General features: G+C 39.2%; 1 protein-coding gene across 2 annotated transcripts in view; it reads left to right on the top strand.

Annotated features, from left to right (window-relative positions):
• Positions 1–677: 677 nt before the first annotated feature.
• Positions 678–17534, top strand: part of LOC306874429 (centlein-like) — a 105612-nt gene continuing 88755 nt past the window's right edge. The window contains exons 1-9 of one of the 2 annotated variants that reach the window (XM_079424470.1): positions 678–879; positions 1528–1615; positions 3774–3862; positions 5377–5461; positions 12111–12245; positions 12835–12984; positions 15485–15618; positions 15707–15869; positions 16013–16177. In XM_079424470.1, the coding sequence (XP_079280596.1) occupies positions 1535–1615; positions 3774–3862; positions 5377–5461; positions 12111–12245; positions 12835–12984; positions 15485–15618; positions 15707–15869; positions 16013–16177 (1002 nt within the window). In that variant the 5' untranslated portion in view covers positions 678–879; positions 1528–1534. Of the gene's footprint in view, positions 913–1527; positions 1616–3773; positions 3863–5376; positions 5462–12110; positions 12246–12834; positions 12985–15484; positions 15619–15706; positions 15870–16012; positions 16178–17534 lie in introns of both variants that reach the window. The other variant, XM_079424471.1, reaches the window with a different exon arrangement.

The raw sequence follows: 17534 nt of genomic DNA on the forward strand, positions 1-17534 counted from the left end.
ACTACACATTATTTGCTTCTGTAGAGGTCAATTACAACTGAAGCACTGACATTAACCAAACTTTACAGTTTTGTTAATTTGTCATGTGCCTGATGTTATACAATATTTTATTCCTAAAAACATGATGGGATTGAAAAATTAAAATCTGGCTTTCTGATTTATGGAGTGTGGAATGATAAAAAGATGTATCCAAAATACCCTTTGTAAAAACTTTGACCCTAATATGTCAACAAAATGAAACAATAATTTTGAACCTGGCTTTTTGTCCAGATTTCTCTTATGGAAATGTATGCAAATGAGTTCAATTCAATTCAATTCAATTCAAGCGCATTTCACAATACAAATAGTTGCAAAGCAGCTTTACAGGAAATTAATTTTGTGCTATAGTATCTATTGTAGATTGTTGGAAACTAAGATTACTATGGTAGCTGTTTTAAGGCATTAACTTTTTAAGGAAGGTTATTTTAAATATTTAATTTTTTTTTTTTTTTTTTTTTTTTTTTTTTTTTACATAATATTTATTGGACTTGTCTGTGAATTTAAACAACTTCACATAATAGTTAACTAATTTGTTAATGTTAAACCATTTGTTCCGTGTATTTTATTTATAGCATGGAAAACTTTAGGCATATGAAGAATGACCATATTGACCAGCGAGCCGTAAAGTGTATCTGCTTGTCGTGAAGTGTGGTAAACGGCTCTGTGTCAAAACACGGAACTGGCGCGATCATTTGAAACACTCCAGGCGTTTGTTTGTATTTCCACTTTAATGAGCTCTGTTTTCTTTTTTCCCGTTTTAATCCTCTGATGAAAATATGCTGTTAGGTGCGACCAGAATGGCGATTTAATAATATTGCAGATCTTCACTTTGCATAAAGCGTAAGTTCAGCGGTATCCAAGGACGCGCTGCAGGTCAGGCACAGTCACACACACACACACGTTGGGTCTTTGTGGTTTATGGGGACTCTCCATAGGCGTAATGGTTTTTATACTGAACAAACTGTGTGTGCTATTGCCCTACCAACCCTACACCTAAACTTAGCCCTCACAGGAGACTTTAGTATGTTTTTTAAGCCTTTTGAATTACGGAGACATAGGCAGTGTCCTCATAAACCACCTTCATATTGTAATACCTCTGTCATACCCATGTCATTATACAAATTTGTGTCCTCATAAACCACATAAACATGCACACACACACACACACAGTCACACACAGCACACTTTATTTAAACTAGCAGTTGTTTTTAGTTTATTAAAACACTCGTATTAGTAAGCTGTTTTGTTATTATCTTATTAGGCACCTATTAATGCGTTATTGTTGCAGTTGGTCATACGATTTTAATATATTTGAGTGTATTTTATATATGATTGTTGTATTGAGTGTTTATACAGTGTCCATAGAGACTGTTTGATTAATTCATAGACTCTGATTCAACTCCATCTACTTCTTCATCGTGTTATCTGTTTGTCTATCTGCCTAATTAATTTTGGACTTAATGATATAAATGAACTCTTTTCTGTTAGGAGCTCAATGGACTCGAAAGACAATGAACGTGTTTTACTCCTCGAGGAAGAGGTGAGGAGTTTGTCTGAGGAACTCGCTCAGTGCCAGGTATATTAAACCATTTATTATTATTATTATTTATCAGATTAATATTTCCTGTATTATTAGACAATAATTAATATGGTAAATTCTTCTCTGTCTCAGGCTATAGGGACAGTGGTTTTAAACCATTTTTCCACTGCTGCAACAATATACCAATATTCTAAGATAGTTATATCAGAAGCCCATATTATTTTTTTCCTTGTAATTTAATTATTATTATTATTTAATTCAATTGTTTTGTGCAGTTGCGATGCTAAGACAACCCGACTTATATGGTCTCACTGTACTGAACACTAAACTCATGTGACTTAAGAATCCTGCATATTGTTAAAGCCCCACCAGGTGGTGCCTAAAAACATATACCTGCATTGACAACAGTGTCTCAATAAATAGATTGACACATATTACTAATATATTATCATTTTTGAGCATATAGTTTACTTACAGACATTCTTAACACTGATCCTGATAACTACTAATTGAGAAGAGCCCTCAACAATTGATCAGTGGGTAGTCTTTACTTACTATACAACAATAAAAGGCTTACTCAGACCTACAATAGGACTACATCTTCAGTGGATGTCGACTGACTCTGTCTAGCTTTTTTTTTCATTTGCCTGCGGTTCACAATTGATTTTTCTCCATTTCTCTTCTAATGACAAGCATGTATGTATAAAGAATCACATATAATTTATGTAAAAGGCGCTGTGCCCATCCATCGACTGGCATTAACTGCAAAATGTTTCTAGTGGACCTGAGAATTATCAGGGAGGCTGTTTTACTTTATTAATATTTGTATAAATAGCAACATTCAGTGAGTGCACTCATCCAGTGGGCATTCATGGTCTGCTGTATAGATAAATAATTAATCAATACGACTGCCTTTCAACATATCAAACACCTACAATTCCATGAGAAAATCCCTGTAATGCACAGGAGTTGCTCAATCTTCTGATGTAGTGAGCTTAAGCACTTGTGAAGAGACCACCTATTTGATGGAGGACTTTTCTTAATTTGTCATTAAACACAATGAAGGCTAGGAATTGTGAGATCTCTATTTCTATTCATTTGCTCAGTCTCTCTCTCGTACACGCTACTTTGTATGTTTAGCCTATGGTCTATCAAGGTCTGCCTGCACCATTTAGTAAATAATTAATTAGACACTTTTGAATAGGGTTTAAAATTCATGTACTAATTGGACACCAGCAGATTCTGCAGGGATTTATGACTTTAATCTTATAATGATGTGGACATAATTTAACAGATAATTTTATATTAAGTTGATCTGGTATAATTCAGTTTTTTTTATAAATGTCAGAAAATGATGTCTCTCATTAAATGTAATGTAGCTTAAAAATCTTTGAAAGCCAATTTTTTTTTCCCAAAGACACTTTGAATTGTAAGTGTGTCTTACACGGCTCTCTGCCACCACTTTCTTCTTTAGGCGACTAGTGAGTTCAGATTTACCCTTTTTTTTTTTTCTTTCCTCTGTTACTGTGTGACTTTATGAATAGGATTACTCTGATTTAATTTCCTTTTTTTTTTCATTTGTTAGAACAATAATGTTTCATTCATTTGTTTGATCTTCAGTTTCAGCACATCCTGATATTCTTTACTGTATCTATCTATCTATCTATCTATCTATCTATCTATCTACATTTACATTTATTCATTTAGCTGACGCTTTTATCCAAAGCGACTTACAATTGCTATATATGTCAGAGGTCGCACGCCTCTGGAGCAACTGTCTTGCTCAGGGACACATTGGTGTCTCACAGTGGATTCGAACCCGGGTCTCTCACACCAAAGGCATGTGTCTTATCCACTGCGCCATCACCACCCCCTATCTATCTATCTATCTATCTATCTATCTATCTATCTATCTATCTATCTATCTATCTATCTATCTATCTATCTATCTATCTATCTATCTATCTATCTATCTATCTATCTATCTATTTATCTGTCTATCTGCTTGGTCTTATTTGCAAGACTTTCGTTATTATAATGAGGCTGTTTCTTCATTTCTGACTTCTGTCATTGACCCATCTGTGCTGCGCATATAAACAGTTGGCTAGAAATTGCTTATTTGGAAGATACTTTTTTCAAATTGTGAGCATCGGCAACAAAAGGATTTTGTTGTTCTTGTATTTGCTTCAAATAGACAGACAAGGAGTTTGTGTGGTCGCTTTGGAAGCGACTTCAGGTGGCCAGTCCAGACCTCACCCAGGCAGTGAGTCTTGTAATGGAAAGGTGAGTCACTGTAAAGTCACCTGTTTTTTTTTTTTTTTTTTTTTTAAATGACAGCAAATCCTCTGCACCTATTTTCTCATTCCCTTTCTTCTATTGAATCATTATGCTTTTACATTTCAGACTTGAAATAAATGCTTTTTCTGCCACATGAAATCCCTGATTTGCGAGCATGGTTTTGCAGGGGTGTGTGTTAGGTGGCTGCGCTGTTGAACACAGTTATGAGAGAACCCGAGAGCAGATGATGATCTAAACCCTCTTATCCTCCACACAGACTCCCTCCCTCTCTTCTCGTTTAAACGCTGAAAAAACTCCTCTTTGTGGGATATATACTAGATTCAACATGACTTAAAGAGGGTGTGGGGAGCTACAAAAGTGGCATGGGAACGTGTTGTGGGAAAAAAAAGAGATCAAATTCGCAATGCTGAACGATTGCCATTGTCATGCCTTTTAAAAGTTATTATGTTGATGATAAGAGGTGTAGATAAAGCAACATTTCGTACTTGGGAGAAAATTGAAGCCACTGGCTTGGCTTGGAAATGGCTGTGTATTTATTTGGGTTCATATTAAATCATTCTTTCCACCACCTGATGAAAGGTCAGAGATTTTGAGCATATTTTTGTGACCAAAACCTTGAGCTTAAGCAAATGTGTTCCTCGACTCTAGAAGCGATGATAAATAAAAGAGCACCAGCCAGGCTACGCTCTCCCATATCCCTCACGAGCTTCTTCCTCAGGCAGAGGCAACAAACCGAGCTGCTCCTCAAAGAACTGGCAACATTCACCTGAGGGCGTGTGCATATATCAGCATTGTGCCACACGGGAGATTGACATGATAATTGTGCTGACTCTGTGAAGCACACAGGCTACTGGGAATTCTGGCCGGTCTGGTAGCGAGCGAACACTTGGCTTGGTGGTTAACATCACCAAGCTTCAAGGCAGTGGTGTTCTCTGAGGAGAGCCGTATCATGTCAGATGTCCTCAGGGAGAGATAGAATGAGAGAGGGTGGAAGAGATTGAAAAAGTGAACCAGGGAAAGGAGGATCCCAGGTGAGTGGCGGCTGTTCAAACAAACTCGCCCCAATTGTGATTCTTTTGTCTTTCCCCCCCAAACACCCACTAAAGAGGGTTAGATCCTGAAAGGAAAGGAGTGTTTGTGTTTCCCCAGTGAGTAGTGTTCCTGTTTTGATATCCTGATAATTACTGATACCTGGAGACTGGAGTTATATCCCATCATTCCCTGTTGACCCTCTGCGGTATAAGCTCAGAGAACGCGCTGAGTGGTTGAAAGGCAATTTTGCCTGTTTCTTCTCCCACAGCATCCAGTCTATCCTGCAGTGTTTTATCTCCTAACCGAGCATCACCGTTGCATCATCCCAAATAGATTTTCAAATGTGAATGGCTGCAGTGTTCACTGAGGCCAGTGGATCGGTTCGCCCTCTTCTGTGTTCTGTATTCTGTTACTGTGACAGCCTTTGCCTTTAATTTTGCTCTTTTGTTCAATCTGTGCTGTTCTAGAGAAAAGCAGAAAGCTGAGAACAAGGACAGGAAAGTTCTGGAGATCCTTCAAGCAAAAGACTACAGAATCCAAGAGCTGGAGCAGGTACTGTGAGAGCTTTACACAACTTAAACTACACCCCAGCCACAGGTGTACAGACATGCATGTGGTCTCAGAAACCTTCGTCTCTCCTTTTTAATGAGCATCTCTGACTGCTTGATAGATCTGCTTGGATGACAGCTAATGATGAAGCTGTGTTGTTAATTCACCTTTAATCATGCCCCTTAATGAAACATCTGTCAGTCGGCTTCATTAGGAACTCCGTCTCTTCACCAGCAGCGAGTCGGTCAAATATGTCCACGCATACTCTTCATTTGTGTCAATAAGATTAGCCATGGCTTGATAAGCCATATCGCAGGGGTCTCCAACCTTTTTTATAGCATGGACCGGTTTTAGTTTTGACAATATTCTCGCTGCAAGGACGGGGGTGGGGGGGGGGGGTTCTTAAGAGGATCGTAACAAAAATTAAATTTACTTGAAATCCACAACTCGCCATAATAATCAATGGGAGCACTGGGCTTGCTTCCCTGCAATAAAACGATCCCAGCGAAGAGGGATCGTGACCGTGAGACTCGAAGAGTGTTGCAAATGGCCAGTCTGCTCCGTAACTTTGTTTTAGTGGCTGTGAGCACAGAAAAACTCACTTTGCAAAGGTATGAAGTTGGAAAAGGAAGTAAACACTTCAGAGCATTTGCAACTATCTCTGAATATTCCGTCTTTGTTTAATCTAGAAGCCTGCAAGGGAGGATGTCTGAAACATGTTTCTCAGCCTGCTGTCATTTGTGATCTCAATGAGCTGATGCTCTTCACGCACTAGCATGGATGATTTGCGGGGGCACGTTTGCAAATGGGTCACAGACCCATTCCTTATCAGTTCTTGGATCACTTGCATTTGGGAAGTAGCGCTCAGACTCAGCTGACAGAAAAGCTATGTGATCACAGATCAGCTGGGAGAGAGAAGGCCCAAGTTTTCTTTCCCCAAAGGGGACAATGTTGGCAATATCGGAAACATGTCGAATGTGCCCTTTGGCACTCGCTGTCCCCACAGATGCAACTTGTCTTTGAATGCAGAAACTTTGTCTGCCAATTTGAAAACAGTTGTCATTCTCCCATGCAGTGACAAATTAATTATATACAAAAGTAATTATATATTGTACATAAACCAATAATATTGCATTGTTGTCAACATCAGTCAGTCCATCAGCCTGCAGTGCGTACCCTGGTAACTCATTAACCCTTTCTAACAATTGCTCTTCATGTCCTCTGCGAAATCATCAGTTTGTTGCAAGGTAGAGGAATCTGGCCTAACTTGTTAGCTGCAGCTTCGCCAAACATTTTACTGCAAATGTCTTTGGCAGCTGGCAAAAACAGTTCTTCCCCGATGGTGAAGGGCTTCTTGGCTTTAGCGATACGGTCAGCCACCAAGGATGATGCTCTCAGTGCAGCTACACTTATAGATGTGGTTGTTTTAACAGATGCTGTTGCTCCATTTGTTAACGTTGTTTCTGTTCAAAATAATCCGATTTGTATCTCAATGCAAAATAAACGTAGCAGTTATGAGAGCATCATTGACTCGTTAACTAATTTTTCTCCAAAAATTATACACATGGGATTTGGAGCATGTGAATTGCCAGAAGAGACGAAACCATTTTAGAGATGAGTAATCATATTTTCTGTTAAAAGCCGCTTTATTTTTCCCCTTTTGCTTACCAGCAGCTGTTTCTTCGCTGTTGTTATCATTTGTTCTTTTCTTACCTCCTTCACTAAAGAAACTTTTGAGAGATGTTTGTTTCCCACGCATGTTAAAATTAGCTGAACCTTAAAGTGTGGAACAAACATTTTTCTGAAATCGCGCCCTATATAAATTTGGATATTGGCTCTTAAAGGGGAAATGCACAATAAATAATACAGTGGGATTGTATATAGCCTAGAGTCATCTTGCATTCTTGCGGCCCGGTAGCAACTCTTTCACGGCCCGATACTGGGGCGTAACCCGGGGGTTGGGGACCTCTGACATAGCGGACCAAACTGGAACTTACTAAACACCATGCCACGGCTTTGACATCATGACAGCATTACTAATGGAGGGCCAGTGTGTTTATTTTCATAGCAGCAATTATGTTTAGTGTCAGCACCGTAGATATAAACACCTAGATGGCACATTCGCAACTATTTCTAATTACAGTGATATGTCTGCATGTCTGCCATATTGGAAAGGTCAAGATCTGCTTGTAATTGCAAGGAAGTGAATGTCAGACAGATGACAGGTGTGCTTTGCAACAGGCTGTAACAGTCCCTTCTTACCGATTTTCACAGGATTTGGTTTGTCATAAATGTCAGATGGTTCTGCATATTGTTGACGATGTTACATTCGGAAGGAACGAGTATTGGTTAAGTGCTCTTCATCAATGATCTGGAACAACAGTCTGATTGCTTGAACCTTTTAATGAAATAAGGTAGTAAACAATAAATGAGCCAAACAATAAAACATATTTCATATATAGTACATTTTCATGAAAACAGTATCATCGTTTCCCACAGTATTTTGTGAGACTGTGGTGGGTGGACCTTAGGCCCTCTAGGGTCTAGGGATAAACCAAAGCATTTAAATAATAATAATAATGATAATAATAAATGGCACAAAACACAACCTATATAACCTATGCTATAATGAGAAAAAAATAATAATAATAAAAAAAAATATATATATATATATTTCAAATTTTCAGTTCAGGCTGGCTGAACAGATTTAGGTAACAGGTTTCCTAGAAAAACATTGATTGTTTGTAACATTGTGATTGTGATTTACTCTCCAAACCATAAACTATACTTATAGCAATATTATAGCAAGAGTGTTGATCAGAATGGTTTCGTTAAAACAGCTAAACTGCAAGTGTGATATTGCTTTTATACAACAATTCTGTAAACAAGATATTAATACTGTCTTATGTTTCTGCCATAGCATCAATCTTTAAATGTTGCCAAGCAACAAACAGACTGGAACAGAGCATGTGAGTGGACTTGAGTAACAAAGAAAATTCCCGCTCACCACTCACTTGGGAGAGAAACCCCGATCTGGATTATCCTGAAGCAACAGAAAACACTGTGACTTCACACAAGTCTGAAAAAAACTTGTGAGCTAAAGTTAATACAGAGCTAAAAATAACTCTACTTATGCTACTCACATACTCAAGTCAGGAATGCCACAAAAAAGTATAAGCAGAGTGATGCAAACATTGAATCATTCCAGTGCTATAGTACTCCAAATATGCACTAAAGCACTAAATATATGGCACACCACTAATCAAATCACACACCTAGAACTGTTAATCACATTCAGTCATGTTATGGCTGTGAAAAAGGACCATAGCGTTCTTGGTCAGGCACATACTTATTGATGCATCACACATATAAATTGTTAATCTGATAGTATTTATAAGTGTATAAAAATATTATGAACTATTTATGATAGACCTTGGATTGTATATACACTAGGTTAAATGACCTGCAGTATATTAGCATTATATAAGTCATAAATATGAAATGTTTGAATGTTTGTATGAAATGATCCAAGATGGCAGACATGTTGACATATCCAGAGTAACCAAATACTGATCCTGTCTGGTCAGCAATTCCTCAGAATAGTGTATTTTTACACACAAATGGCCTTTGCTTCAGAGTCAGAGCCAACTGTGCACATTTTGAAGTTGAAGTTTTAGTATGCAATATTTTAAGAGATTAAAAATTAAGTTTCAGTTTTGAACGAGTTTATACTTCTGTCAGGTTTAAGTTGCACTGGTCTGTTAGTGGAATATGGCCATTGTGCCCTGTTTGAGAAACTAATTAATAATCAGAATTCTGGGTACCACTCAAAACCACTGGCATTCGTCTCATCCAAATTTTGTGCCAAACGAACCCAAATGTGATTAATTGCTTTTTCCTTCCTTGGCCGTGTGATGGTCTGCTGAATCCTCATCTCATCCCTGCATTTCCACACTAACTTTGACCAGCTTTACTCTCACCCCACCCCCTTCCACTACCCCTCTTCTTCCATTTTTGTAACATAATTAGCTTTCATTTTTTAACTGCACTGGGGATTTCTAATGCTAATCTCTCTGTCCTAGACCTCTTAACTTCTTTAAACTTCTTTTCCTACCAATTGAGAAGTACTAGGGTTAAAACAGTGCTTGCCTACCTCATTATCAACATTTTGAATTGAGCTTCACTTGTGCTATAAATCTCTATTAAAACCTGCATTTGCATGGTGCACAGACTGAACATAAGTTCTCTATCTAGAAAGATTCAAGTGACTTCCCCAAACATGGCAATTAATTGCCTCCCACAGCTCAGGGTTATTTTTTGAGATATCAACGTCGAGTCGACACAACCCGGTTGAAGTGTTTGTTAGCAATAGGAATGCTTTATCAGAATAACAGAAATGGTAAAGGGATAAATGATAAACTGTAAATGATATTGAATATTTGCGCTGAACACAGAACAAGGGGCAGTTCATCCAAAAATTCTGTCATCAGTTATATACCCGTATGTCATTCCATGTCATCCCATAATAATTTTGTTCACATTCAGAACAAAAAGGATGATGTTTTTAATAAAACTTGAGCAATGCTGTCCCTCCATCAAAAGTCCATTCCAACAAAACCTTGATGCTTTGATATGTTCATTGTAAAGACATTGTAAAAGTACTCCATATGAATCAAGAAGTTTAATCCAAGTCTTCTGAAGAGACAAATTCACTTTATATGATAAACAGATTTAATTTAGGCCTTTAGACGTAAACATTGGTCAATGTGCATACATAGAGCTCATCAAATATAGTAAAGAGAAGCTCAACCATGCTTACTTGACATGCGATTTACAAACTTTTTGAAACTTTTGAAAAATTTGGTGCAATGCAATTTCAATCAAAAATCTCTCAAAATATCTTTCTTTGTGTTTCAAAGATAAATGAAGGTCTTATGGGGTTGGAATGACAGAACTTTTTTTTTTGTGAACTTTAAAGGGACCATAGAATGGAAAACTGTATTTACCTTGGCATAGTTAAATAATAACAGTTCTGTATATGGAAATGACACATCGTGAGCCTCAAACACCATTGTTTCCTCCTCCTTATGTAATTCTTGTGAATAAAAAAGACCACTGAAAAATAGGCGAATCAGAACACAACACTGACTGTGATGTAACAGTCGGGATCACTAATAGTTACGCCCCCAACATTTGCATATAACCGCCCATGTTCTAGGCCAGCCTCCAGCAGAACCATCAGAAGTTCTGCAGGTATTGTGAAGAAACAAGCAAGGAGAACAGCGGAAATTGCAGATCATGGAAATAAATGTTATGTTCTAGGCTGTGCAGGGGATGTGAAGTTTAGGGATGGGTTGGTGTCTGTATTCAGAAAGGCACGGAAAGCAAATAACGCTTTCTAATAAAATAACGCGAGCCACTAAAGGGACATGGTTAGCTCCTTGCTAGTGGTAGCCTGTTACATTACAGTACATAAGATTTCACTTACCACATAAACAGAGTAAGGAGAGATGACTGAGGATGATGGAGAATGATTTACAGATCCTGAGCACCACTGACAAGCATCTGATCTTGTAAAATGTGTGGTAAGTACTGCCGCTCCATAGTATAAACAGAGTTTGTGCGATCTTGAATCTCAAAAGCGAAAGTGAAACTAAAAAGCGATCGTGCATTTGAAAGCAGTTTCAGTGCCCCACATATTAATAGCGGCTCCCTGATGCCCGCATTTTATATACAGTATAATTACCCAACGATATAACTGCGAGAGAAAGTATTGAAATATATATTTTCCCTGTGTTTCCTTCCTGTGAGATACTGAAATGAGCCGCACTGTGGAACAGCCAATCAGAGCAGAGCAGAGCTCAACATTAAGCCGCACTGTGAAATAGCCAATCAGAGCAGAGCTCAACATTATTATTCATGACTTTTCCAAATAAGGTAATAACAGACCATTTCATTCTAGGGTTGTAAATGGACATGTAAAACCAATTCTGGAGAATTTTTGTCCTTACCTAAGCCACATACCTTCTATGTAGATATTAGAGAACAATTTAAAATATTGTATCAATGCATTCTATGGCACCTTTAAGTCTGGAATACTCATAATTTTTCAGTCTGCCTTTGCATTTCATGCATGGTTGAGTGTTCTAGTTCTAGTTCTGAGTATTGTCAATGAACTTGTGTGGGCACTACGACTGTTTTGTGATACTAATTCATCTCCCGATGTGGATTTTGCACCAAGTTTTCATTTACCCCAAAATACTGTAACTGAAAATAAAGTTTTGTAATTAAATTTGGGTAATTAAATAGGGCATTGTGTTCTCCGGTAGTAAACTTTTTTGGCAACAAGCCACCTCTCAATATTTCAGCCTAACAAATTTTTCATATTGCTGCTTTCAATCATAATTTTTTGACACAGTGAAGTGCGTCCACACTTCTGACGTGTTTACCTGTAGTAGCTTATCCACACGGTTACATGCTATCACACAATCCGCTCATGTGACATGCTTTCCCATCTCCGTATCACGCAACAGCTGACCCCATTACAGAAACTGTTAATGAAACCAAACTCTCAGTCTTGTAAACACTCATACCCAGATTGCTTGTGACTAACGGCTGTCTCTCACGATCACTCGTGTGGCTCTTTAAACAGAAAGTGACGGCACAAGAGCAGGAGATAAACAACCGAGTCCAGCAGTTGCGTGGCAGTGAGGAGGAGTGCGGTCTAATGAAGAAAGAACTGGCAGCTCTGCAGCACAGACTGGGGAATAAGAGTCGACAACTTAAGGTTTGGACAAATTTCCACTGGCACCACTTTTAAAGCGCTGCCTCTGTGCCTGTGACACCAGGAAGAGAGGGAGGGAAAAAAACTGACAAGCCCCTGGAGGCAATTGCCTAAGGCCTCAAAATCCCGGGTCGGGGGCAGGGGCGACAGCGTAGCTCGGAAAAGCAGCTAACTTTCTCAATAAATACTTAATGATGGCCGAGCAGAGGAAAGAGTGTGTATGTGATGTGGCTTCTCCTTAATTACCTTCTGATGGGACTGGCATGATTAATTGATAAAGTGAAGATCTGGGGAGGATGTGTCTTTTCAGGGTCTCTCTTAGCAAAGGGAGGGAAGGATAGTGTGGGCAAAAAAGAAAGGAGCGAGAGATCAGCATCAAAGGCAGGCTGGCAGGACTAATGGGCCTGTAGTGGAGCTATTCTCATTAGAGCTGTCATTAGAGCTAAAGATGGCCCCTGCGCCAGGCTACCTGCGTGGGCTTCGGCTTGCCCTGCCAACGCAGGTAAGCTCCAAACTTCCCTCTCCAGCCCTGCCTGCTCTGCCGCCCTTTCATCCCAATGCTGCGACCGTCTCGCTCTCTTTTCCCCGGCAGGAAGCGAGGAGGCAGGCGCAGGAGTGCGAGGAGGAGGGCAGGCGTGCCCTACAGGAAGCCAGGCAACAATTAGATGCTCAGCACTCAGCCTCTCAGGCAGAGCTGGAGAGATTGCGGGACCAAGAGGCCGTCAGCAGTTCCAGAGTCAAGGTAAGGTCCCCCGCTTCGCACCCTGTTCTCTTTTTTTCTTCTTTTCTGCTGCTTTCTAAGCGGCTTCATGTAAATGAACTTGTCTCACAATGCGCAAATGTTAAATATTGATAGATATGTTCAGGGGGGGGCGAAATAATGACTTGGTTGGTTAACATGGAGGGCCCAATTTTTCTTTTCCCCACTCAACAGCGGGAGTGTACCCCGTGCAACGTGACCAGAGCTGTTTTACATGTGGCCCCGAATCAGTCCTGCCTGCTGTCGCGGTGCTTAGCGACTTGGGCTATAATGACCTACTACAGACGGAGCAGGAGCTGTTGTTAGCATGTTCCATAGGGCCTCGTTCAGCATTTGTATATGTTTAATAGGGCTTGTGTCCTCTTGGGTTGAGTGTCACTCAAGCACCTGTGTGATTACCTGCTTTACATACAGATTTGTGTTCATTACTCTCCATGGGGAAGGGCAGAGGCAGGTCTGTGTGGACCTTAAACTCTAACTAGTCCAATTAAATTAGACTGTAGTGGTGCTCGGACTATGTCCCCTTTCCTCCTGCGCTCTCTGTCTCTCTCAGTGCCCCTGTCAGCACTGGCTAGTTTTTAATGAGGACTGGCCCGTGCTCTCCCTGGCCTGAGCGTTTGATGCTCGGCATCTGTTTGCTTCTCATTATCTCCATCAGCTCCTGTGATATGCTGCTGATAGGCTTCCCGCTTTAGTTGCTCATCTTTTACTTTCCTTCCGTTGTCTTTCTTTGTTCCTTTTTACTGTGGTCAAGTTCTCTGTGAGGTGATTTGTTGTCAAACGAGACTGTCAATAAAAAAAATACAAATCTAGTTTAAAACATATGTATTTTTTTAATAAATGTACTCTTTTTATACATGTTGGATATTTTATAGCATTTTTGAGATAAAAAAAAAGTATATTTATAATTTAAAAGTGACCAAGTAAAAGGATCACATTTTCTGCTTGCACATTTCTTTTTTATTTGTTTATTCATATATTTATTTAAAAAAAAAAATCTAGAATTATTTATTTATGAAAATGTTGCTGTTATCATTTCCCCCCATTCCTGCTACGGGGTGTGATATTGATAAAATAGATTGTTGATAATGATAATTAGATCATATTTTGGTGACTGTGTTTTTGTGCTGGTACCTTGGCTGATTTAGGCCTGTCATGAACAGCTGACTCCCAAAGCTGTTCATAATTGTCGTAATTATGCGGTGCGCTGGTTAGCTCACAGCAGTGACAGAAATAAACTCTTTATTATGAGGCAATATTTACCTCCTTAAATTGATTTCCAGGGGCATTTTACTTATATAAGAGCAATTTCAAACCTTATTAGATGTATACTTCATCATTGTCAAATTCTTACATTTAATCAATAAATGCAATTAGAATAATAAGGAACTATGGGGTGTTACCAATCAAATTAAATAATTATCTACAAAATCAATTTTTGCACTGTAGAAGTGGCACAGATGCCGCATTTAAAGCAGCATTTCAATGTGTTAACACTGCAATAACTGTACAACTGCATAAATAACACTATGGGATTAATGTTTTAAAAATAATATTTTGAATATTGAAATATGAAATTATTTTAAAAGATAAAGTATTACCTTAAAATATGAAAATAAAACTAATGCGTCTTAATGATTGAGTCATTTATTCAACAGATTTGGTTAAACGGCTGATTTATTCAAGAAACAAAGCAAATGACTATTTATGAATGGATCATGGGATCATTAATTGGTTCAAAAATGATTATTCATTCAGAAATGAAACACCATTGTGGGTTGGTCAGAGATGCACAATAGTTCCATTGTGGCTTTGTTTGGTACTATTTTCTTTGCCGAAATAAGTAAAAACTGACTATATTGACAATTCTCTGTCTATAAAGTCACATTACCATATACCACATAACTCTTATATTTACTTAACTCTTGAATAAATTCAATTCACATTTGCAACTGTGGTTATATTTAAGAACTATGCTTACCTATAGCATATGGAAATATAAGAGAAAAACTATAGAATTTTGGGAACATTCTAACTACATCATGCAGAAAGTGTGCATTCGCATGGCGTATTTTTGTTTGTTTTTTACATACATACACATTTCACAAACACCCGTAATTTCTGCATATTTCCTACATATTTGTCAAAACACATGACTTTGTCAGTCACACCACATGTTTTTGATGCAGTGGACAAAAGGCTTTTAAATAAGCAGTGAAGGAGCTTTATTTTATTTTATTAAATTTTTTATTATTATTAAGATACAATAATGAAAGATTATGCCCTTTGTTCTTCAAAATGAATTTTATTTTAGAAGTTAAAAACATGTTCATCACGGAAAGATAGAGTAAATGCCTGTACAGTACAGTATGTACGAATTGCATTTTTAATGGATTTTTGAATAAATTAATAGATCTGGACCAAAAAAAAGTATTTCATGCCATTGAACCAGATTTCAATTAACAATCAGTTTCTCTTGCAGAATTTGGAAGAGGAACTATTCAGAAGCAGACAGGATGTGCTAGAGGCTCAGAGTCGCTCAACTGCTTTGTCCCTTCAGCTTTCCACTGTAGAACGGGAAGGAGCTGACAAAGAACAACAGCTCTGTCAAGTCAAGTGAGCAGCACTTACACAGATCTGGCTGAGCTTTGATTAACCCTGACCATATGAGTTGACCGTGATGTGTGTGCATGTTCGTGTCCAGTCGCAAGCTCCAGGACTTGCAGTGTCTGTACAGGCAGAGTGTGGAACATGCAGGAGAACAGGCCCAGCTCATTCAGCAGCTGGAGGGGCTTAACCTGGACACGCAAAGAGTCCTGCGCAGCCAAGAGGAGGCCCACACGGCAGACACCGTGTCCTACCAGAAGGTACAGGAGCGCATCTGTTGTGTGATCTTAGCGCCTGTCCTCACGAGTGAACACGTGCCCCTTGGGAGCTGAACTTGTGTTCCAGCAAGAACTTAACTGCATTAACCGAGCTTGTCCTTCACTGTCTGTTTCTGCTGTGACAGCTCCACAGCGAGCTGAGCGTGTCATACCAAGCCCTTTGGCACAGCCAGGAACAGCTCCGCCAGCGGGAAGCAGCCCTCAGCATGCAGCTCAGCCAGAGAGATCAGCAGATCCAAGAACTCCAGGCACAGCTGCAGAGTTTCACAGCCGCCACGGGGCACTGTGAGGTGAGTCCGTGTGGGGAGCACCATGACAGATTTACATCATGCTCAATGCCCTTTGTATGCAAAGCAAGCTGAATGAGCACTTCAGCAAAGCACTTCCTTTTTCTCCTCTTAGTATAACCGCATCCATAATAAATGCCTTTCAGTAAGAGATGACCAGGAGTTTTTGTTCATTTTTGAAAGACTTCATGCTGTCGGACAACTCCAAAGCATTTGAAGTGAAGTGAAGTGACATACTGCCAAGTATGGTGAACCATACTCGGAATTCGTGCTCTGCATTTAACCCATCCAATGTGCACACACACAGCAGTGAACACACACACACCGTGAACACACACACACCGTGAACACACACCCGGAGCAGTGGGCAGCCACTTTAAGCTGCGGCGCCTGGGGAGCAGTTGGGGGTTCGGTGCCTTGCTCAAGGGCACCTCAGTCGTGGTATTGAGGGTGGAGAGAGCGCTGGACATTCACTCCCCCCACCTACAATCCCTGCCGGTCCGAGACTCGAACCCGCAACCTTTGGATTACGAGTCCGACTCTCTAACCATTAGGCCACGACTTCCCCATTTGGCATTAACCCTGCCCGAACATTGCCAGAACTCCTCCCAGCAGATCTAATAGGGATGTAATCAGTTATTGCATACGTATATATATGGCGTGGGTAAGATATTTGTAGATAAAAAAAAAAGTCTTGAATGTCATCAAGGCTGCATTAATTTACCCCCCCCCCCCCCCAAAAAACCCCACTAAAAATAGTAATATTGACAAATTATATAGTTTAAAATAAAGGTTTTCTAAAAGTAATTTATTCCTGTGATGGCAAAACTACATTTTCCGCATTCATTACTCCAGTCTTCAGTGTCACATGATCTTTCAGAAATCCTAATACTTTGATTTAGTGATCAAGCAACATTTCTTATTGTGAAAACAGTAATTCTGCTTAGTATTTTTGTAAATATAAAGGTCAGAAGTACAGTGTTTATTTGAAATAGAAATCTCTTAGTCTATAGCGTTATAAATCACTTTACTGTCCCTTTTGCTCATTTTAAGATTCAGTATTTCATTGTTTCCATTGCTCAGCTCCAGGTTTTTCTTTTGATTTTGCCACAAAGCAACTCTAGAGATTCATGAACATATCTGTTTGTTAAAGCTGAAAGTATCTGTTCATGCTTTATCTTCTTTGTAGAAAATGGCCTAATGTGGAAATTATGTCGTTTTGTTGCAGTCATGTAGAACGTTGCTGAAAATTTATCTTGAGGAGTAGCAAATAGTAAGTACAACCATCCCAAGGTTTCCACAGTGGATCTGTCTCAAATCTGTGGTGTTGTAGGTGTAGCCAGAGATGTGTTCTGTGTGT

This window comes from Barbus barbus (assembly GCF_936440315.1).
Source record: "Barbus barbus genome assembly, chromosome: 8".
Classification (NCBI taxonomy): domain Eukaryota; kingdom Metazoa; phylum Chordata; class Actinopteri; order Cypriniformes; family Cyprinidae; genus Barbus; species Barbus barbus.